Source organism: Lepidochelys kempii, chromosome 1 (genome assembly GCF_965140265.1).
Source record: "Lepidochelys kempii isolate rLepKem1 chromosome 1, rLepKem1.hap2, whole genome shotgun sequence".
Classification (NCBI taxonomy): Eukaryota; Metazoa; Chordata; order Testudines; family Cheloniidae; genus Lepidochelys; species Lepidochelys kempii.
This window is the reverse complement of record NC_133256.1, coordinates 95,143,065-95,167,016: the sequence shown is the minus strand read 5'-3', so window position 1 is coordinate 95,167,016 and position 23,952 is coordinate 95,143,065. Positions and strand designations below refer to the sequence as shown.

Below are 23,952 nucleotides of genomic sequence, written 5' to 3'. Positions count from 1 at the left end.
CAGCGAGAGCCCGGCCGCGACGTGTCCCTTGCTTAGCTTGGCCCTACGGCGGCCAAGTGTCGTGAAACCGTATTTTACGGCTGCCACGGAGGGGGCAGGTGGGGGGGGTGTGTGGACACGTTTTGCGGGACGCCCCAGAGCGAGCTTCCGTCCTCCCTCTGCTGGCGGGGGGCGGCCCCGGCCCAATGCATGGGCCCACGCCGCCGCAGGCGCGTCCCTCCACCCCCGCGCCCCCGACGGGGGCGGGAGAGGGCAGGAGTATTGGGTTTCACTGTGCGGGCGCAGGGAAAGAGGGGCCGGCGTCGCCCATGCGCAGTGGCGGAAAACGGGGGGGGGCGTGAGACAGAACGCCAGGAAGCGACGGCGAGCCGCGGTGGTGCCGTAAAGTGCGGATGATGTCGGGTGCCGGGGTTCCTGGGGCTGCCGCGGGGCCTTCGGGCTTTGCCAAGCGGCTGCTGGTGACGGGCGGCGCCGGGTTCATGTGAGTAGCGGCGGCGGCGGCGGCAGCGGCGCTTGGGAGTGGGGCGGGGCTGTCCCGCCGCTGCCGCCCGCGCTCCTGGCTCCGCCTCCTGGGGCTGGGCCGCGGTGGCTCCGGGCTGCCGACCCGGGTCCCCCTGCGGCGGCTAGGGTCCCCCTCGCTGTCTGTGCGGCCGGCCGGAGCCGGGCGGGGGCGGGGCGGGCGCCTCCCCTGCTCCTCCGGGACAGCCGGGGAGTCCTAGCCTGCCTGCCCCTGCCCGGAGCGCTGGAGTCCCGGGTTGGCAGCGGGGCAGGTAACCGCAGGCTGGGGCAGCTCGCACCAGCCCAGCGCGAACAGCCGCTTCAGAGGCTGCGCCTGCCGCTGAGTCCCCGCGCCGGCTTCCGCGGGCCCGCACGTTCCCACGCTCAGCGTTGCCCTCCTTTCGCTGGTTGCTTTGTGAAAGACTTTGCGCCTGAAGCTGGGGAGCTGGTGATGGCCCTGACCCTGGAAGCTGGCAGCTCTGCCCTGGCGGATAGCTGCTCGGAAATGGGCTGCGGTGGTTATACACGGGATAGAGAGAGAGCATGTCAAATGAAGTAAGTAACTGGTCGGTAGAAAGAAACCGGAAGTTTCCCATTATAGTGCTCCTGGATGTGATCAGTAAGGCTAAGATTTTGTCACTGTTTAGTAAAAGTCAGGGACAGGTCACAAGCAATAAACAAAAATTCACAGAAACCTGTGACCTGTCCCTGACTTTGCTAAAAATAACTGTGACACAATAGGGCTGACAAGGGGATGCTTGCCTAAGTCCTGCTGGGGAGGGAAGGAGAGGGGAGGGTTGTGCAGCACCTGCTGCCCATGGTGGCTCATAGCTCTGGGGTTGCCCCGTGCTGCGGCTTGGAGTTTCGGGGTTGCTGCCATGGGGCTGAAATGGAAAATGTTACGGAGGTGTCTGGAAGTCTGGAATCTGTGACTACTGTGATCCTGCATGACATAATCTTAGCTTTAGTTAGCAGCAGTAAGCAAACAATTTCAGACAGAAGTAGTTATTCAGTTCAATGGCCCTTTATGGCAAAAACCTCATTCTGCTTTCTTTACCAAGTTGGAGGGATAACCGTTTATACTAATTATCTTATAAATTAAATATTTCTTACATGCAAGTTATCACATAATGGAGATCGGAGAGGATGATCCATCAAGTTAGCTGTCTGTGAAAGACTGAGGTGTGGTCTGCACTTAAAAGTTTTGCTGGCATAGTTATGTCAGTTTCAACTGGGGAAGGGGGGAAATCACATCTCAAAACTACATAACAGTGGTGCCAAAAGCCCTAATGTAGATGCAGTTACACTAGCAAAAATGTTGTTGGGGAAGGTGGTGTGTCCACTAGGAGGGTTTGCCGGTAGAGCTGTACTGGCAAAGCCTAGTATAGACAAGGTAAATATCTAGGAATTTTTTTTTATTCCTTTATTATTATTATTATTATTATTATAATTAATAGCTTTGTCTTAAATACAGAACTTGCACCAGGATAACTTAAATTGGTTTGAAAATTGATTAGTTAAAGCAGGACAAAAGGCTAGTTTATACTGATTGAGCTTAAACCTCTTCCTGACTGACTTCAGCTAAATCAATGTAAGAATAGGTTTTTATTAATTTGAGAATGTGCATACATAGTGTTTTGTACTTCTCAACCTGCTGCTCACAAACAGGGAAGAATTAGGAGGGGAAGCAAAAGTGGATGGGAACCTGGGAGGCAGTGATCATGAGATGGTTGAGTTCAGGATCCTGACACAAGGTAGAAAGGAGAGCAGCAGAACATTAGCCCTGGACTTCAGAAAAGCAAACTTTGACTCCCTCAGGGAACTGATGGGCAGGAGCCCCTGGGAGAATAACATGAGGGGGAAAGGAGTCCAGGAGAGCTCACTGTATTTTAAAGAATCCTTATTGAGGTTGCAGGAACAAACCATCCCGATGTGTAGAAAGAATAGTAAATATGGCAGGCGACCAGCTTGGCTTAACAGTGAAATCTTTGCTGATCTTAAACACAAAAAAGAAGATTACAAGAAGTGGAAGACTGGACAAATGACCAGGGAGGAGTATAAAAATATTGCTCAGGCATACAGGAGTGAAATCAGGAAGGCCAAATCAACACTTGGAGTTGCAGCTAGTGAGAGATGTTAAGAGTAACAGAAAGGGTTTCTTCAGGTATGTTAGCAACAAGAGGAGGGTCAGGGAAAGCGTGGGCCCCTTATTGAATGGGGGAGGCAACCTAGTGACAGAGGATGTGGAAAAAGCTAACGTACTCAATGCTTTTTTTGCCTCTGTCTTCAAGACAGGTTATCTCAAGTGCTTATATACAAATGCACAAAGCCTTGGAAACAAGCAGGGAGAACTGGAGGTCCTGGTGATGTCAAGGAACTATGACGTGATCGGAATAACAGAGACTTGGTGGGATAACTCATATGACTGGAGTACTGTCATGGATGGTTATAAACTGTTCAGGAAGGACAGGCAGGGCAGAAAAGGTGGGGGAGTAGCACTGTATGTAAGGGAGCAGTATGACTGCTCAGAGCTCTGGTACGAAACTGCAGAAAAACCTGAGTGTCTCTGGATTAAGTTTAGAAGTGTGTGCAACAAGAGTGATGTAGTGGTGGGAGTCTGCTATAGACCACCGGACCAGGGGGATGAGGTGGATGAGGCTTTCTTCCGGCAGCTCACGGAAGCTACTAGATCGCATGCCCTGATTCTCATGGGTGACTTTAATTTTCCTGATATCTGCTGGGAGAGCAATACAGCGGTGCATAGACAATCCAGGAAGTTTTTGGAAAGCGTAGGGGACAATTTCCTGGCGCAAGTGCTAGAGGAGCCAACTAGGGGGGGTGCTTTTCTTGACCTGCTGCTCACAAACCGGGTAGAATTAGTGGGGGAAGCAAAAGTGGATGGGAATCTGGGAGGCAGTGACCATGAGTTGGTTGAGTTCAGGATCCTGACGCAGGGAAAAAAGGTAAGCAGCAGGATACGGACCCTGGACTTCAGGAAAGCAGACTTCGACTCCCTCAGGGAACGGATGGCCAGGATCCCCTGGGGGACTAACTTGAAGGGGAAAGGAGTCCAGGAGAGCTGGCTGTATTTCAAGGAATCCCTGTTGAGGTTACAGGGACAAACCATCCCGATGAGTCGAAAGAATAGTAAATATGGCAGGCGACCAACTTGGCTTAATGGTGAAATCCTAGCGGATCTTAAACATAAAAAAGAAGCTTACAAGAAGTGGAAGGTTGGACATATGACCAGGGAAGAGTATAAAAATATTGCTCGGGCATGTAGGAATGTTATCAGGAGGGCCAAATCGCACCTGGAGCTGCAGCTAGCCAGAGATGTCAAGAGTAACAAGAAGGGTTTCTTCAGGTATGTTGGCAACAAGAAGAAAGCCAAGGAATGTGTGGGCCCCTTACTGAATGAGGGAGGCAACCTAGTGACAGAGGATGTGGAAAAAGCTAATGTACTCAATGCTTTTTTTGCCTCTGTTTTCACTAACAAGGTCAGCTCCCAGACTGCTGCGCTGGGCATCACAAAATGCAGAAGAGATGGCCAGCCCTCTGTGGAGATAGAGGCGGTTAGGGACTATTTAGAAAAGCTGGACGTGCACAAGTCCATGGGGCCGGACGAGTTGCATCCGAGAGTGCTGAAGGAATTGGCGGCTGTGATTGCAGAGCCACTGGCCATTATCTTTGAAAACTCGTGGCGAACCGGGGAAGTCCCGGATGACTGGAAAAAGGCTAATGTAGTGCCAATCTTTAAAAAAGGGAAGAAGGAAGATCCTGGGAACTACAGGCCAGTCAGCCTCACCTCAGTCCCTGGAAAAATCATGGAGCAGGTCCTCAAAGAATCAATCCTGAAGCACTTGCATGAGAGGAAAGTGATCAGGAACAGCCAGCATGGATTCACCAAGGGAAGGTCATGCCTGACTAATCTAATCGCCTTTTATGATGAGATTACTGGTTCTGTGGATGAAGGGAAAGCAGTGGATGTATTGTTTCTTGACTTTAGCAAAGCTTTTGACACGGTCTCCCATAGTATTCTTGTCAGCAAGTTAAGGAAGTATGGGCTGGATGAATGCACCATAAGGTGGGTAGAAAGCTGGCTAAATTGTCGGGCTCAACGGGTAGTGATCAATGGCTCCATGTCTAGTTGGCAGCCGGTATCAAGTGGAGTGCCCCAGGGGTCGGTCCTGGGGCCGGTTTTATTCAATATCTTCATAAATGATCTGGAGGATGGTGTGGATTGCACTCTCAGCAAATTTGCGGATGATACTAAACTGGGAGGAGTGGTAGATACGCTGGAGGGGAGGGATAGGATACAGAAGGACCTAGACCAATTGGAAGATTGGGCCAAAAGGAATCTGATGAGGTTCAATAAGGATAAGTGCAGGGTCCTGCACGTAGGACGGAAGAACCCAATGCACAGCTACAGACTAGGGACCGAATGGCTAGGCAGCAGTTCTGCAGAAAAGGACCTAGGGGTGACAGTGGACGAGAAGCTGGATATGAGTCAGCAGTGTGCCCTTGTTGCCAAGAAGGCCAATGGCATTTTGGGATGTATAAGTAGGGGCATAGCGAGCAGATCGAGGGACGTGATCGTTCCCCTCTATTCGACATTGGTGAGGCCTCATCTGGAGTACTGTGTCCAGTTTTGGGCCCCACACTTCAAGAAGGATGTGGATAAATTGGAGAGAGTCCAGCGAAGGGCAACAAAAATGATTAGGGGACTGGAACACATGAGTTATGAGGAGAGGCTGAGGGAGCTGGGATTGTTTAGCCTGCAGAAGAGAAGAATGAGGGGGGATTTGATAGCTGCTTTCAACTACCTGAAAGGGGGTTCCAAAGAGGATGGCTCTAGACTGTTCTCAATGGTAGCAGATGACAGAACGAGGAGTAATGGTCTCAAGTTGCAGTGGGGGAGGTTTAGATTGGATATTAGGAAAAACTTTTTCACTAAGAGGGTGGTGAAACACTGGAATGCGTTACCTAGGGAGGTGGTAGAATCTCCTTCCTTAGAGGTTTTTAAGGTCAGGCTTGACAAAGCCCTGGCTGGGATGATTTAACTGGGAATTGGTCCTGCTTTGAGCAGGGGGTTGGACTAGATGACCTTCTGGGGTCCCTTCCAACCCTGATATTCTATGATTCTATGATTCTAAGACCAGGGTCAGCTCCCAGACTACTGCACTGGGCAGCACAGTATGGGGAGGAGGTGACCAGCCCTCTGTGGAGAAAGAAGTGGTTCAGGACTATTTAGAAAAGCTGGACGAGCACAAGTCCATGGGGCTGGATGCACTGCATCCGAGAGTGCTAAAGGAGTTGGCGGATGTGATCGCAGAGCCATTGGCCATTACCTTTGAAAACTCATGGCGATCGGGCGAGGTCCCAGATGAATGGAAAAAAGCTAATATAGTTCCCATCTTTAAAAAAGGGAACAAGGAGGATCCGGGGAACTACAGGCCAGTCAGCCTCACCTCAGTCCATGGGAAAATCATGGGTCAGATCCTCAAGGAATCAATTTTCAAGCACTTTGAAATGAAGACAGTGATCAGGAACAATCAGCATGGATTCACCAAGGGCAAGTCATGCCTGACTAACCTATGGTGGGATAACTGGGTCTGTGGATGAGGAGAAAGCAGTGGACGTCTTATTCCTTGACTTTAGCAAAGCTTTTGATACAGTCTCCCACAATATTCTTGCCAGCAAGTTAAAGTAGTATGGGCTGGATAAATGGACTATAAGGTGGATAGAAAGCTGGCTAGATCATTGGGCTCAATGGGTAGTGATCAATGGCTCCATGTCTAGTTGGCAGCCGGGATCAAGTGGAGTGCTCCAAGGGTCAGTCCTGGGGCTGGTTTTGTTCAATATCTTAATGATCTAGACGATGGCGTGGATTGCACCCTCAGCAAGTTTGCAGATGACACTAAACTAGGAGGAGTGGTAGGTACGCTGGAGGGGGATACAGAGGGACCTAGACAAACTAGAGGATTGGGCCAAAAGAAATCTGATGAGGTTCAACAAGGACAAGTGCAGAGTCCTTCACTTAGGATGGAAGAATCCCATGCACTGCTACAGACTAGGGATTGAGTGGGTAGGCACTAGTCCTACAGAAAAGGACCTAGGGGTTACGGTGGATGAGAAGCTGGATATGAGTCAACAGTGTGCCCTTGTTGCCAAGAAGGCTAACAACATTTTGGGCTGTATAAGTAGGGGCATTGCCAGCAGATCGAGGGATGTGATCATTCCCCTCTATTCGGCATTGGTGAGGATCCTCTGGAGTACTGTGTCCAGTTGTGGGCCCCACACCACAAGAAGGATGTGGAAAAATTGGAAAGAGTCCAGCGGAGGGCAACAAAAATGATTGGGGGCTGGAGCACATGCCTTATGAGGAGAGGCTGAGGGAACTGGGATTGATTAGTCTGCAGAAGAGAAGAATGAGGGGGGATTTGATAGCTGCTTTCAAATACCTGAAAGGGGGTTCCAAAGAGGATGGATCTAGACTGTTCTCAGTGGTAACAGATGACAGAACAAGGAGTAATGGTCTCAAGTTGCAGTGGGGGAAGTTTAGGTTGGATATTAGGAAAAAGTTTTTCACTAGGAGGGTGGTGAAGCACTGGAATGGGTTCCTGGGGAGGTGGTGGAATCTCCTTTCTTAGAGGTTTTTAAAGTCAGGCTTGATAAAGCCCTGGCTGGCATGATGTAGTTGGGGATTAGGCCCTGCTTTGAGCAGGGGGTTGGACTAGATGACCTTCCAACCCTGATATTCTATGATTCTATCTGTTAAGCTAGGTTGATTAGCCAAGCAAAGCGAGGTATATTCCATGACATTTCTGTTTGTGTATAGGAATAGGCATACTGGGTCAAATCAATGGTCCATCTAGCCCTGTATACCGTCTTCTGATAGTGCCTGATACTAGGTGTTTCAGAGGGAATTAACAGAACAGGGCAATTACCAAGTGATCCATTCCCTGTCATCCACTCCCAGCTTCTAGTATTCAGAAGCTTAGGGACATCTAGCGCATGGGTTGCATCCCTGACCACCTTGACTAATAGCCATTGATGAACCTATCCTCCATGAACTTATCTAATTCTGTTTTGAACCCAATTATAGTTTTGGCCATCACAACCACACCTGGCAATGAGTTCCACAGGCTGTGCATTAAGTGAAGAAGTTAATTTTGTTTTAAATATGTTGCTTATGTGAAGGAGTAAATAACACTTCCTTATTCACTTTCTTGGCACCATTCACGATTTTATGGATCTCTGTTGTATCCCCTCCTTAGTTGTCTTCCAAACTGAAAAGTCCCAGTCTTTTTAATCTTGCCTCATAAAAGAGAGGTGATGGAGTTTATTCCTCATCATTCCCTTGTACACATGAGTAAGACCTGAGTGTCAGGGACCCTGGGTTTTGAACTCTCGTACACAGGGCTCTTAGAAGCTAGTAAGTTCAAGCCTGCCACATAGGTGATACTTTTAAATGCTGTATTCAATCAATTCCAAAATTTCAAGGAATGTTTCAAGTATCAGTGGGCAGAATCCTTTGCTTTTTGGTGAAAATCAGAAAACTGGAAGGGAGAAATGGAGGACACGTAAGCACTCCTTGTGTCTGGATAGCAAAATTAGCAATTTCAGTACAGTGGTTACAGTTCAGAGTTACGAAGTGACCGGCCCCATACACACCTCATTTGGAATCAGAACTACACAATCAGACAGCAGCAAAGACAAAAAAAAAATTTAAAAAAATGTAAATGCAGTACAGTACTGTGTTAAACGTAAATTATTTTAAAAAAGGAAAGTTTAAAAAAAAATTGGACAAGGTAAGGAAACTTTCTGTGCTTGTTTCATTTAAATTAAGATGGTTAAAAGCAGCTTTTTTCTTTTGCATAGTAAAGTTTCAAAGTTGTATTAAGTCAATGTTCAGTTGTAAACTTTTGAAAGAACCACCATGATGTTTGTTCAGAGTTATTAAGAACCTCCATTCCTGAAGTTTTAGTTACAATAGAACCTCAGAGATATGATCTGTAGATCAAAGAACTGGTTAATCAAAGCCGTGAACACCTTCCAGCATAATATGCCCCATCTCAGCTCTGTTCATCCTCCTAATATTTTAAGTGTTGACAACCTCAATTACTTATCTTCAAGACAGAAATAAAAGAAATAAGAATGTTGGGGAGCCATGGAGAAGAAAGGACATGGCAAAGAGAGTGAGGGACCCTTGCATGGAAGGAATGGGAGGCACATGGACCCCCTGGCATAGGGGATTGGGTAGAGAATGGAGTACTGTAGTATGAGCACAGAGGGGAAGGAGGGACACACGGCCCCTGGCTTGGAGGGAGAATGAAGGACAATAGTATGGTGGAGGGAGATATGGGAGTGGCATACAGAGCCCCTTGATGGGGGTGGGTGGGCAGAATTGACAAGAATCCCTGAAATAGATGGGCTGTGAGGATGGTCCACAGGGAGCTTGGGGGGAGAAATGGTATGCAAGTTGCCCATTTCCCCCTTCTCTCTATGTTGGGGCTCTTTGTGCCCCCATCCTCCAGAAGTGTCTGAAGCTCCTAGATTTGCTAACCAGATGAATGGGGCTCCATGTGTGATGCATTTCTCTCTCTACCTTAATTGGTCAATTGAGGTGCAGAGAGAAATGCAAAAAAACAAATTCTGAAATATGCTTAGGTGTAGAAACGAATGTAATGTATGAACAGAACCACGGTAAGTGAAAACAAATGTGGGGGTTCACAGCTCAGTATTGAAGCACAGATCATTGGGACTATTGGTGTGGCCCAGGATGGATCAGCTCTTTAAAAAAAAAAAAAAAAAATGTTTGAGCTGGCTTAAGGTTACACAGATGTCAGTCTTGCAAACAGTCATTTTTTTATCTGTGCAGTGGAACCACACACCTGTAAATTTTAAAGCCATGTATAAGTATATGCACAATTGAGGTCAAAGATATGCTGATATGTGGTTTATACAGTTTGTTAGAAAACTCTGAAATTGAACAAATGAGATGATTTTATTGATTTTTTGGGGGGGGCAGGGGAAGTGGCTAGAAAATCAGAACTTTAATTATAGAATAAAATTATTTCTCTAGCTTTTAATTCACTAACATTACATGCTTATTAAACAGATTAAAAAAAGAAACAGTAGCAAATTAAAAAAAAAATCAGTGTATTTTTGTGTCAATTAGGGTTTTGTCTGTAGGCATCTGATATCCTAAAGTTCTCTCTATAATCGTAATTTAAAACAGGATTATTCTTTTTTTAAACCGGCAGTGCATCACATGTGGTTGTGTCTCTTGTAGAAAACTATCCAAACTATCTGATTATAAATCTAGATAAGGTACGTTTTTTGTGTTCTTTTTTTTCTCTCTAAAGAAATGTGAAATAATATGCATCAGTTAATATACAATATGTTGAAAGTTTGCTTGATATGGAAAGTTTTACATTAGACCTTGAATTTTTTAAAATTCAGAGTTGGCACGTTTTATGTGCTAATTTAGGGCCTGATCCAAAGCCCAATTCTCAAAGCCCACCTCAGTTCTGCTAACATGTTCTTTGTTTCACATATATTAACTCTAACAAACAAAGGTGGGTTTTTTTGGAGTAGCCATGAGTTTCAAATCCGCTTCTCAGCCATGTCATGCTTTCTACAGTGGGTTTGAAACTCCTACTCCAGACAACTTATTTGGTTAGACAGTGATTCTCAATCAGGGGTATGCAGAGGCCTTCTAGGGGGTACATCAACTCATCTAGATGTTTGCCTAGTTTTACAACAGGCTACATAAAAAGCACTAGCAAAGTCAGTACAAACTAAAATTTCTGAGAGACTTGTTTAATTACTCGATATACTATACACTAAAATGTAAGTACAATATTTATGTGGAAATTGATTTATTTTATAATTGTATGGTAAAAATGGGAAAGTAATCAATTTTTCAGTAATAGTGTGCTTGTATTTTTATGTTTTATTTTGTAAGCAAGTGTTTTTTTAAGTGAGGTGTAATTGGAGGTATGCAAGACAAATCAGACTCATGAAAGGGGTACGGTATTCTGGAAAGGCTGAGAGTCATTGGATTAGAGTAGCGATTGCTCAACTGCAGATCCCATAAAACACAATCACTGAAAATCTCCAGGTAAGGTAATCCTTAGAGCAAAAGTTTCAAAGACTCTTCACCTTCACAACAAACTCTTTTCCACTTCATAATATAACCAACCACAACAGCATGTGTCCTAGCAAAGTCTGGCCCAATCCTGAAAATACTGGTACAGAAGCTTAACTTTACTCATGTGAGTAATCCCACTGTAGCAGATGCTTAATCATGTATGTATTGTTAGAATCAGAATCTATAATGTTGTCTCTACAGGGTGAAAAAACGAGTTTGGGAATTTTTAAAAAGAGGATCACTTTCAAATGTTTCCTCTGCCAAAATTTAATATTTTACCCCAAAATTATTGAAAATTAGAGGACCCGTGAGAGATTGTGTCTAAACTTTTAGACTGTTTTCAATTGAAGCATAAAACAGAAGTGTTTTAGTCCTGCTTTATGTGAAAATCCCAATGTAACTAAGTACTGAGGTGCTACGGAGGGCGTCTCGCTAACAGTAATGCCACTGGTTTGTGCCCTGAGAGTATGGGGATCGAGCAGTCCCTCCAGAAGATTTAAGGGCAGTTCGTTAATAAATACTAGACAAAATAGGATTTTTAAAATATTTAAACCTTTTTGTGTCCCAGTGCACCCAAGTGGTTCTTATATAAAGCACAAAGAGTTGAGTGTTTTGGCTGGTCACAATACTTTCTGTGCTCCTTTGCCTAAAAATACTTGAGGTCGCTAATTGGCCTTGGAGTTATGATATTATGCAGTTACATTATAAACCTGTTTACATACCTCAAAGAATTGTGCACAAAGTTGAGTACACAACTTGTGACTTGTTAATGATGTATCCATGGAATAATGACAAGGTCTTTTCAAATCTTCAGTGAATTAATCTAGTTTTCAGCAACTTTTTGAAAGCAGATTATGTCTGAAAGATTGTGAGGAAAAATCTCATTTAGAGACAGCTCAGCTGACAACTTCCATAAATTCCTTCCACACACTCTATTACAGAGCATTCATATGAAAATGGCTCTGTTTTGGAAGACTTAACTGTTTCTCATTTTTATTTCCCCATCTAATAATCATCTGTTTTGGCTACCAAATGATATCCGAGAGTTATGTTGTCAACAAAGTAAGTGTGGGCAGATGGATCAATTCTGGGGGACTAGGATTCTCAGATTTTATTTAATTGATTATTGCTAGATTTGTCAATCACCATATAATGACACAATACACCTTTTAAACAGAGAAGTTGACCTCTGCAGATTTATTTTAAACAATAGTTTAGCACCTTCTCCTCAAGACTGTTAATTAGAGACTTGCTCAGTTAGTAAATAAGCAGAATCTAATATAGAATCTTTAAAGAAAACTCCTCTTCATAGTAATATTCTGTTTTGGTTTTTTTTCTTAAGCTGGACTATTGTGCAAGCTTGAAGAATCTTGAAACCATTTCTGAGAAGCAAAACTACAAGTTTATCCAGGTATGGCAGACTTTTTAGTAGCAAACTAGCAAGTTATGGTTGTAAAATCTGAAGTTGGACAGGCTTTTATATCTGGGCTTCTGCAGAACTGAGACCTGATTTGGGAATCTCCGTCATTTTCTTCTCATGGAACTATGGCTTCTGCTTTTGGTTACACTATATAACTTCCACTTTTGGCCATGTGTATATGGGTGTGAACATGGCATATTACTGCATACTTCTGATACAGTTGCTGTAATCCAAAAGTATATGCCACCAACGCATGGCATAACCCCTCAAAAACTGAAAGACATAATTATAGACTAAAGGTTAGAATTTAATCAAGCCTCTGCATCATAATGGAGTGATCTTTGTTTTACTCTCCTAACTTTTGAGCTAACTTTATGAATAACTGTACTTTGGAGTATCAAATACAGACCACTGCCAGAGCAGAATACTGAATTATATGGGCTGCTAGTATGTTCTATTATGTCAATTCCTGTGCGCTTGTTGATCTGCTGGTAATGTTATCTGTTCCATGACTCAAAGTCTCAACTGTACTTGGAAGATTTCACAAATGTGTGTTTAAACATAGCCTGCCCGTTTAGAAGCCTTAAATGCCTGTTTATCCTCTGGCTTCCTCTTTCCCACTGTTCAGATATTCAGTTTAGTAACGTAAGTGTAAACACGTGAAATGCTATGAGTTGAGAGGCATGACGGCTAAGGAGGCATGTGGCATTGCTGAAGAAGTGGTATTTACAGCTTTTATAAAGGTTACCAGTTTAAACCCAATTTCATACCGCTTCCCTAGTCAGACTGATACAATGCCTGGTTATAGGATGGCATGATATAGATTCCAGGGAATGAGTGCAAGTGTAGACAGCAGAATGACCTTGTATGTGCATTAGTTATGAGTATTGAAGTGGAAATTCAAGATGAGAACACAGACATGAATCCTGAACTTCTGTGACTAGGGGCTTTTCTGAATGGGGGAGTTTCTTTGGTATGCTGTTTTTTGCTATAACTAGTTTGGTGTTGGTAGATCAGGTGGTTGGGTTGTTGTCATGGAGGTCTATGCTGCTGTAGAGCAGATGCTGCTGGCTGATCATAGAACCTGGACACACCATAGAAAGTTATTGATGGTGGATTTGCACAGTGGCGTTTCGAATTGTATTGGGGTCATTGATGGGACCCAGGTGTCCAGTCTTTGTCCCCAAAACCAGACCTCTGAGTTCATTCGGAGAAAAGTGTATTTCACCAGGATGCTGCAAGACCTGGCTGATCACTATGGAAGGGCAACCAGGGTTAATATGGGATATTGTGGGAATCTGTGATGCTAGGAACTTCAGAAACTCAGCATTGTTTTATGCAAGGAAAAATGGGACGCTTGCTCCCAAGACCACTATGAACGTGAATGTTGGTGTGATTCCCCTGTCATTCTGGGAGACTCAGCTTACCTGGTTTATGACGGCTTACTGGGGGCTTAGATAGGAGAAAGGAGCTACTTTGTTAACATTGTGAACAGCAAGAGACGGTGCCTCTGCAAAATGTTCCAGCTGGTCAGGGAGCCAAAGTCGAGGATGTGAATGTGGCATGGCTGCTGATGTAATAGGTATGTAACTTCATGTGTATGAGCTTGCCATGATCTGGAATCACAAAGGGGTGTACCTGGGAACATGCTAGTATTTAAACAGGATGGTGACATCCAGTCAAGATGATCCCAGAGCAGTAGAAAGCATACAGGTAAACAGGCTGACCTAAATGTGAAACAGTGCACTGTGGGATGGCAGTGGAAGGACTTCCAGAAGTGGTATGGTTAATCTGAAATAGGGAAGGGTCCATACAAACCATATTCCAGTATAACTCACTCCAAAATAGTTGCGTATCTTCCAAAGAGGATTAATTAAAGTGGGATAAGATGCCAGATAAGGTTAAAAAAACCCAGTGTGTGTGGACATGAGGCAATTTATACCTAATAACTTTCCTATATATAGACAAGCCCTACCATTAGGGTTTCTCCTGCTGTTTCTTCAGATAAAATTAGGTTAGATGGTGTCCCCTCTTCTTTTAAAAACAATATACTGGTGTAGTAAAGAGCTTCTTTTCCCTGACAGATGAGGGGGATTGTTCTGCAAGTTACTTAAATCTTACATGCCTCAGCTTCCTCTTTTGTAAAATGGGGATAATACTTCATTACACACCTCACAAGGGTGTTGTGTGGATTAGTTAGCTGATGTTTGTAAAGTGCTTCTGAAACTGGGAAGAATGTTAATGTAAAAAATAATTGAGCTGGTGATATATTTTAAGATTATGAGAGCATACTACAAAGTATTTAGTTATACCAAGTATTATGCGCTATGCATTGCAAGGACCAAAACCAAAAGCCTGCAGGTTCTAATATATGTGTATAATTTTAAGAGTATTAGCATTGTTCAGCATTCCCCACTGAAAATTACTGAAATTTTGATGACTCAAGGGTGTATTTCTCTGGAGGTAGAATAAGGAACACACATTATTTTAAATCCTTCATCGACTTTTTGAAAACGCACTGGTTTCCGTAAAAATGGGAACTCAGCAACCTACAGTAGAGTTGTCAAAATCTGTGAACCTTTAGTAGCAAAGGCTAAATAATGCTGATGCTGTTTAAAGAACATTTACTAGTGTGTGTTAGCTTTGAGGTGGAGAAATGGGAAAATGTCAACCTAATGTTTCCCTAGTGTGTGTTTTGGTGTGTAGTATTTTGAGCAAAGGTAAACTAACACCTTTGCCTGTGTAGTTATACAGAATAGTTATATTATTGGAACTATTGCCAGCCAGTTCTGAAAACTATGAACTGGATCCTAGAATGATCTTCAGTTCAGTTCATCTTTCTTTTTTTAAAGCCAGTAGGTGTCACTGTTCGTTCACTAATTATTCATAACATCTTTATGGTTTATGTATAGTATAGCTAAAACTTGTAAGTAGCTTGAATATTAGTATAGGAGATGTTTATAAAATTTCAAGTGGTGATAATTTAGCTTCATATTTAATGGGTAATGTACATAAATTAATCCTGAGATTTAAAAATCAAATATGATTCTGAATATATTGGAGAACCTTGCTTGAAAAGCATGAAGTACATTTCTATTTCCTCATTTTTAGAGGTAGCTATAGTTTGTTCTCTATTAATGCATAAACTACAGGAAAGTATAGTTTTTGAATCACTTTTTAAAAAAATTAGATATGTGATTCTTTTCTTTGTTTTTAGCAGTGCTTTTGCTTGCTCTTTTGAAGACTTTACTTTTTTCCTATGGGCTGTTTTAATTTTCTGTTAACTGACTTATTCTTTAAAATAACAGAACTTTTGACCCTGTGGCTTAGCCTATGAATTCTGGCTTCACGAAGATTGTTTTAGGGGAGAGTTTTTTCACTTGCTGTTTTTGTGATAGTTCACATTCCAATTCATGAAAATGCACATTAACTTCGAAGTGTAAGTGCTGAAGTAAACTAATTAGATAATTTCAAAGATGTAATTTTTGCAGTTTTCTCTAATAAACGTAGTGTCTCTTGCCATTGCTAATTCACTTAATATTTGTTCTGTGTAATTTAAAAACTATTTTAACATTGACTGCAGCTAGTTCTAAAATTTAAGAATATCCTTCTTTTATCATCACCAACAGGTTCTGACAAGGAGGCTGTTGGTTTGAATTCCCCCCTCCCCTCATGAGATTGTGGCTTTTTAATATGAACTTTATTCAGTTAATGAGTATAGGTTAAATTAACTGGTCATTTTATGTTTAAAGTAACATTTCTGCTATTTTAAGAGTATGGCTAGTTTGACTGCAAGTATGAGGGTTACACAGTATTTTATTTCTTTAGCTATAAAATGTGTTGAGGGAACAACTGAATGACACTTGGACATGATTTGGTAATTTATTTTATGTAATAGCTTATTGTAAGTATCAACAGAGTACTTCCCCTATGATTTTATGTTTATAGATTAACAGTAGTTGTGTTATAGGGTATTACACACTGCCCAATTTGTACATCTTGCTGACCTAATTAGGCGACTGACACAGCTATTTGCCTTGCTATTTGAAGAGTGGGTTAGGAGTATGTTGATGCAACTGCCAGTAGAATATGTTTCCATCCAAAATGAGAATTTGGTGTGAGGGAAGAGAAACCGTACTAGCTGAAACGGAATTGTTCATCTCACGGCTCCCCATTCCCTTCACCCTCTTCAGAAAAAATACATATTTCTATCTCATGAAAAAGGAAGTTTTTGAGTTAAAAATTTCCAACTATAATTTAAGAGCGTTAATTCAGGGCAGGCAGAGAGTCTGGAGGGGGAGAAGACTTCTAGTATATTTTACAGTGATAGACGGCAATGCCAAAGGGTACATTCTTCATAACTCTAAGCCAAATTTGTAAAGCCCTTACTCATGCTGGTGAGCATTTACTTATTGAGGTAGTCCCACTTGTATGTAAGTGCTTAGCTCTTTTTGATTCTTGTGTACTATGTTTTTTTAAAAATAAGCTATTCAATAAATATGGACTGACATGGTAGTATTACAAGTAATCAACAGGAATGCAGTCCTGCATCAAGTCATGGATAAAATGAACAAAACAGACTACATGCTGTTTTCACACTATAGATAAAACTTGGTAGAGTTAAGAGTCGTGACTCCATTATTAAAAGCTGACTTGGATTGCTATCTTTGTTTTTAATCTAATTGTTTTTCTCTTTAGGGTGACATCTGTGAACCCCATTTTATAAAACTACTTTTTGAAACTGAGAAAATTGATATAGTACTACATTTTGCAGCACAAACCCACGTAGGTGAGCATTGTTGCATGTGGTTATTGTAATAAATCTTCTAGGTTGTTTTGTTTGAAATAAGTAACCTATTCATATTGATGCTGTTTTCATTCCTGTCACTTCATATTAAACTAAAGGATGATAATTGTCTATTTATTATAGCAACACCAAGTAGCATCGTTAAGGCTCAGGGTCTGTCAGCAAGGCCGGATTAAGGCATAAGATAACTAAGATACAGCTTAGGGCCTCACAATATGAGGGGCCTCTAAAAAAGAAAAAACTGACTCCATTTCAAATGTTATCAAAATTGGCTGATAAATAAAGGAGATGGTGGGGGAAAAGGAAATTCTCTCTAAATATAGACACTTTCTTTCAAATATGACAAATATACACATCTGGCTACACAAATACCCTTGACCTCTGTTACCCTTCACTAATTGTTTGTTATTGACAGGTGGGAGGCCCGGATGAGGGGAAGAAAAACAATAATTGCACTTATAAAATTAGTATTTTTATGAGTAAGTCTGCTGTCAGTCTCCTAAGGCAGCATTTTGTTGGCCAGCTGCTTCTCGTATACTGTCCCCCTTGGCTGGTAATAGCTGGAAGGCCTCCATCTTTTGTTTACAGTACAGCACGCTCAGTCATATAGTGCCTTCATTCCTGTTTTTCTAAGTTTTCTTAAGAGTTAGTGTGTTCTTTCTTCTTTTGATCTTTTCATACATACTGTTGTGTATTTTAGGGCACACCGCTTTCTGCTTTATGCGCTATTCATGCTTCACGTGATTGAATTTGCAGGTGATCTCTTATGGACTTGGGTCGAGTGGCTCTTGAGGATAAATTTGTGTTGGCTTCCCTCTGTCAGTTTCAAGAACCCTCACAGTAAATATCAGAGTGCTGACAAAAAGATAGAGGGTTTTGAGAGAAGTGAAGGAAGATATACTTATATATCAAAATATTCTGAGTACTTGCTGAGCAAGTTATTTCAAACTATGTGCATATATGATTTATAGGCTTTAATAGGCTATGATATTCGTTATATTTGCTTGAATATAGGCTAGCTTTTCTCACTTTCTCAATGCCTGTCTAGAGATTACCAGTCTCTCTTTTCTGGTAAATTCTTTTTCTTTCGCGCATATAGCTTGTTATCACTGTGTGTCCGAGGTGTTTACTCGAGATTAATTAATAGTCCTGGAGGAGACAGAGGCTAGAGAAGTGAACACGAAGAGAGCTTTTCTTGCAGCATTTTCTAGGCAGACATCTATCCACCCAAGCATTCTGTGCATCGAAAGTGACAAACTCCATAGCTTATAATTTGAGGACACCATCAGTGACTTTGCTCTCCAAAAATCACAAAGGAAAATGTTTTAAATTTCAGTGTTAAAATTAATGTGATGTGCAAACAGATATACGGCAGGCTGTACAGCTTCCTTTAAGTAAACTGGTCTGTTTAGCTGATTTTGTGTTGTAGATATAAAGTTTTCGTATCTACGAATTAAGAAATCTTAGATGAAAATATGTTAATTTGAAGCTATTTTATAATGCAAACAGGCATATTGCTAGACATATGTTTTAGTTAGGTTATTATTCTATTTTTGTATATATGCATATATAAAGCTTTCATGTTCATATATTCAGTGTCCTTTCTGTGAAAATAATATTTTTTTTTTTATGGTATGGGGCATCTTACACTTGACATAACTTATCAAAATGTCATAATCCAGCCGTTTCTGTCAGCATTTCCATTACAAACCTATTTTCAGAGGTTTATAATCAATGAGTCATGTAAACATCCAGGAAAGTGCAGGACGCCAAAGGATTTAAAAAAAACCCTACACTTAGGTGCCTAAATACGAACTAACATTATTCAATGGAACTGTCAAGAGAAGGTATCAATATGGTAAAGTCCATTATTCACATGCCTTTTGACCACCATTATCTGCTCTCCGCACCGTAATTCATCTCCAATGGTACTGCTACCAACATTCCAGACTGTGAGCAGTTTTAGTCAGCTCCTATTTTCTTAAAAGCTACCAGCTAGAGAAAATATTCCTTTACTTTTTTTTTTTCTCTTTACCATTCTCCCACACCATTCTCCCTCTCCCCCAAGAAATTATACTGGTATTTGGTGCCAGGCATGGTTCATTTTTGGTCCAGGGATAGGTTTAAAGTTTAGCATCACAGGACCATCCTGACTAGAATGGGACCTCTGTACCATTAGACAGGAAATTTCCTTCAAATTTGTTTCTTGCACTGTCAGTTCATGAGACTGGGCCTTAAAAGGTTACTTCAGTGCCCTCCTCTCCCTCACCCCACCCTCATGCACAATACCTTGAACAACTGTAGTACTTGTATTAGGAAAACCTGGCTTTTTGGATTCTGAACTCCTTTTCACAAACCAAGACATTTGGATTGTAAGTCATTTGTGAGACTTTGGACTGGGTGATGCCCTTTCTTTTTGCTCTCAGGTCAGATGTGAAAAGTGTCACCTCTCCCCTTCTCTATACCCGTTCATAAATTGACCCCCTTCTCTGATGCTTCCCTTTTTTTACTAAAAAAAATTTGGCTTTTGAACAAGTATATACAGTAGTTAACTAACACTACTGTAAAGGCAAATATAAGTATTCGGCAAACATTTTATTCCTGGTTGTAGTTCACTCTGGAATTGGTCATGGTTTGTTACCAGGTACAAATGTTTGTCTTGGAGCAGATATTGGGAGTGTCTATATTTGTCTTTGCCAATTAACATGATTATAATCAAGTAACTCAAGTTAAAACACCACCAGAAACTTTCATCTCTACAGTGCCTCATGATATGGTTCACTGTTAATCTCTTTATGCCAAGTCATCTTTTTAAAGTCTTCAGTGCCTGAATTGAAAACTTTTTTTCATTCTCTACCCTAGTGAGATTAAATTTTAAAATAAACTCATTCCGTTGTAGATCTTTCATTTTGGCGTTCCCTGGAATTCACCTATGTGAATGTTTATGGCACTCATGTTCTGGTCACTGCTGCATATGAAGCCAGTGTGGAGAAGTTCATTTATGTCAGCACAGATGAAGTATATGGAGGTAGCATTGATGAGGTGAGCTTGAAAACACAGCTGTATTTTTTGTACCTCTGCTTGTTTTATGCATATTTTTAAAGATTTCAAACAGAAAAAAATAAGATTTTAATAACTTCCCATGACTTCTGTGAATGAACTATTGTATACTGTCTGTGCTGTTCCTGAAGATGATGAAACTTATAAACAAGTACTGATAGTTACTAAAACATAGTTTAGTAACAGTCTCTTATTCATCATCTTTTATCATTTGTGCATTACATTTAATGCAAAATGCCTAGAACAATGGGTAGACAGTAAAAAAAAAAATAACCAACAAAAATGCATTTGAAGAAATACATTTTAAGTGGTATGGAAAGAACGTCCTGTCACAAATTCTGCCCAGGGTGCTTTAGAGCCTGTCTTTATTTAAAGAACATTTTGTTCTTTCTGGCATTCTTTGTGTGTTGTCTACTTAGAATGTAAGCTTTATGTGGCAGGAACTTGTTTTGCTATATATTTAAGAGCTTGTGTACATGGTAAGTTACTGTGTGGCAAACCCGGGTGTAAATCTGCATGGTTTGGCGAACTACGCTTTCAAGTAGTAGTATGTCAAGCTGCACCCCTGGACATTCACTGAGCTGTAGCTGTGACAACAGAGGATGTTACTGTGTGATGTTACTGCAGCAATCTAGTGCACTGTAGATTCACACCGTGGGTTGCAGCACAATAACTTGCCATGTAGAAAAGCCCTAAAATACCAAACACGCTTTTGGGCATTTTGTAAATAAGGAAAGACATAGCCTTGTTTGACAGTTTGTGGCAGTGATTCCTTCATCAGTGCAAAAAGTAATGGCGATAACTACTTCTCAGTATTGCGGCGAAACCTTACTGATTACTACCCATTCACAACTTCTTTTTTAATCAGCAGGGAGAATTGTACAACTTAAGCCCACTTTGATTAAAAGAAAGAGAAAAGGAATACTATTTCTCATAGATTAATCCCAAAATTGTTAAGACACACAGATAAACATAATTTGTTGGGGGAGGGTCAACATGGTTTAGTAAAGGGAAATCATGCCTCGCCAATCTACTAGAACTCTTTGAGGGGGTCAACAAGCATGTGAACAAGGGGGATCCAGTGGATATAGTGTACTTAGATTTTCAAAAAGCCTTTAACAAGGTCCCTCACCAAAGGTTCCTAAGCAAAGTAAGCAGTCATGGGATAAGAGGGAAGGTCCTCTCATAAATGATCTGGAAAAAGGGATAAATAGTGAGGTGATGTGCAGATGATACAAAATTTTGATAAAAGTGGTAAAATTTGCAGATGATACAAAACTTAACAAGATAGTTTAAGTCCCAGGCAGACTGCAAAGAGCTACAAAAGGATCTCACAAAACTGGGTGACTGGACAACAAAATGGCAGATGAAATTCATTGTTGACAAACATAAAGTAATGCACATTGGAAAACATAATCCCAACTACACATATAAAATGATGGGGTATAAATTAGCTGTTACCATTCAAGAAAGAGATCTTGGAGTCATTATGGATGGTTCTCTGAAAACATCACAATGTGCAGAGGCAATCAAAAAAGCAAGCAGAATGCTGGGAATCATTAAGAAAGGGATAGATAATAAGACAGAAAATATCATATTGCTGCTATATAAATCCATGGTACGCTCACATCTTGAATACTGCATGCAGATGTGGTTGCCCCATTTCAAAAAAGATTTACTGGGATTGGAAAAGGTACAGAAAAGGACAACAAAAATGATTAGGGTATTGAAGGGCATCCATATGAGGCGAGATTAATAAGACTGGGACTTTTCAGTTTGGAAAAGAGACGACTAAGGGAGGATATGATTGAGGTCTATACAATCATGAGTGGTATAGAGAAAGTAAATAAGGAAGTGTTATTTACTCCTACTCATAACACAAGAACGAAGGGGTCACCAAATGAAATTAATAGGCAGCAGGTTTAAAACAAAAGGAAGTAGTTTTTCCACACAACACTCAGTCAATCTGTGGAACTCTCTGCCAGAGGATGTTGTGAAGGCCAAAACTATAACAGGGTTAAAAAAAGAACTAGATACGTTCATGAAGGATAGGTCCATCAATGGCTATTAGCCAGGATAGTCACGGATGGTGTCCCTGTTTTCCAGAAGCTAGGAATGAGCAACGGGATGGATCACTTGATGATTACCTGTTCTGTTCTCGGGGCACCTGGCATTGGTTAATGTCGGAAGACAGGATACTGAGCTAGATGGACCTTTGGTCTGACCCAGTATGGCCGCTGTTATGTTCTTGCACTAAAGAATTTTATATGGCCTACTTTGGATCTATATCCAGCTAACTAAGAGGTTCTCATCTCAAATCTACCAATTTGTAAGGTTACGCATCGTAGCAAATTAGTGATAAGAGAGTCTTTTTCAGTACCAATTGCTTCTAAATTGCAGCAGACCCCACTGGGATCGCAGAGGTATGTTGCTCTAAAGAACTCATCCAGTCTGGGGTATAGCTGTGTGTGGGTCTGGAGATTGCCTTCAAGAAAGTAGAGAGATTGGGTAGGAGGTTTTGTGCCATTGATCGTGTGGATTTTAAAGTTTTCCCATGATAAGTGGTGTGAATTTCATCACCATATCAGACAGAACCTCAGTCAGTTCCTTTACTAAGGCTATGTTTATACTGCACACTTTACAGGAGCACAGCTGTGCCACAACAGCAGTGCCACTGTAAGGTACACAGAGTAGCCACTCTTTGTCCGCAGGAGAGCGCTCCACATCAGCAGTTTTCGTCTGTAAAACTTTTGTCCGTCGGGTGTGTTTTTTTTCACACCCCGACCAACAAAAGTTTTACCGATGAAAGTGCAGTGTAGGCATAGCCTAAAATTTGGACATCTGAAGGTCTGTAGATTAATAAAATGCCAGTTGTAGGTTAAGTGGACTAGCTCCGTTGATTCTATTTTGAGTGAATTCTTCTTGCATCTGAGCCCACAAGGGAATAGAATGGCTACGATGCTTGTGGATTTGTTCTCCTTAGGCCTGTGTTGTTAGAGTAGCCTCAAGGGGTGAGGTGAACCGACACTGGGCCTGCAGTGTCAGCCAAATGTTTGTGATGCATAAAAGAGCAGGTGACTTTTTGATGAAAAGTTCATAGATAGTGAAGGATTAATTGACCACTGATGTGCTGATCACCATGAGGTGAAGGTCTCAGTGTTTCTGCTTTGGCCTCATGAGGTAGGTGGCTGGCTGCTGATTGCCCTGGGCTTGATGTAACTGTCTGGGGGAGTCCATTCAAAATACTGTTTGACTGGCAAAGAGGATTCAGATAATTTTTGACTAGAGAGAAGTGAATACTGATGAGTTGGCCTAGTAAGCCTTTGCAGTATGGTGGGAAGATATATTTGTTTTGTAGGGTTCGGGTTTTTGCTTATTGCCTTCTAGTATGTTAATAGAAAAGGAGGACTTGTGGCACCTTAGAGACTAACAAATTTATTTGAGCATAAGCTTTCATGAGCTACAGCTCACTTCATCGGACGCATTCAGTTAATGTGACCTTCTTCATTACTTGTACACTAAATACATCAAGAATATTTCTTATAAAAGGAGGTTTTGACTTCAATGTGAATTTAAGGTAGTGTTCTAAAATAGCATTTTCTTGGCATCATCCATGATTAAAAACACAAAACTCGTACATCTTTATGGCTTGTAGCCGTGCCACCTGAGACAGACTGATCTTTTTAAACTAAGCAGAGTTGGACATGTGTTGTAAGTGGATGGGAGACATTTTAGGAACCAGCTGCTGCATGATGTGGTGTTGATCCAAGGCATCTGTTCTGCACTGAACTCTGTATGGGCTGATTCCATTGATGTCAATGGGATCTGCCCCTGTGGAACTCTGGAGGATTGAGGTCTAAATAAGAATTGAACTAATGTCCCACCAGTGTTGAGGTATGAATAATGTTTATGGTGTTAAGGCACTTTTCTGGAGATACTGGTTTACACAAGACGGAAAACAGAGATCCTTATCCTTTGAGGCTCTTTCACAAAAGGTGAGGTATTTCTGAA

At 41.6% G+C, this 23,952-nt stretch overlaps 1 protein-coding gene across 3 annotated transcripts in view; it reads left to right on the top strand.

The window, feature by feature from the left end:
- The first annotated feature begins 349 nt into the window (after nt 1-349).
- Nucleotides 350-23,952, top strand: part of TGDS (TDP-glucose 4,6-dehydratase) — a 35,656-nt gene continuing 12,053 nt past the window's right edge. The window contains exons 1-5 of one of the 3 annotated variants that reach the window (XM_073347731.1): nt 350-481; nt 9,765-9,831; nt 11,997-12,065; nt 16,773-16,863; nt 19,781-19,923. In XM_073347731.1, coding sequence (XP_073203832.1) covers nt 393-481; nt 9,765-9,831; nt 11,997-12,065; nt 16,773-16,863; nt 19,781-19,923 — 459 coding nt within the window. In that variant the 5' untranslated portion in view covers nt 350-392. The other 2 variants (XM_073347723.1, XM_073347740.1) reach the window with 2 other exon arrangements.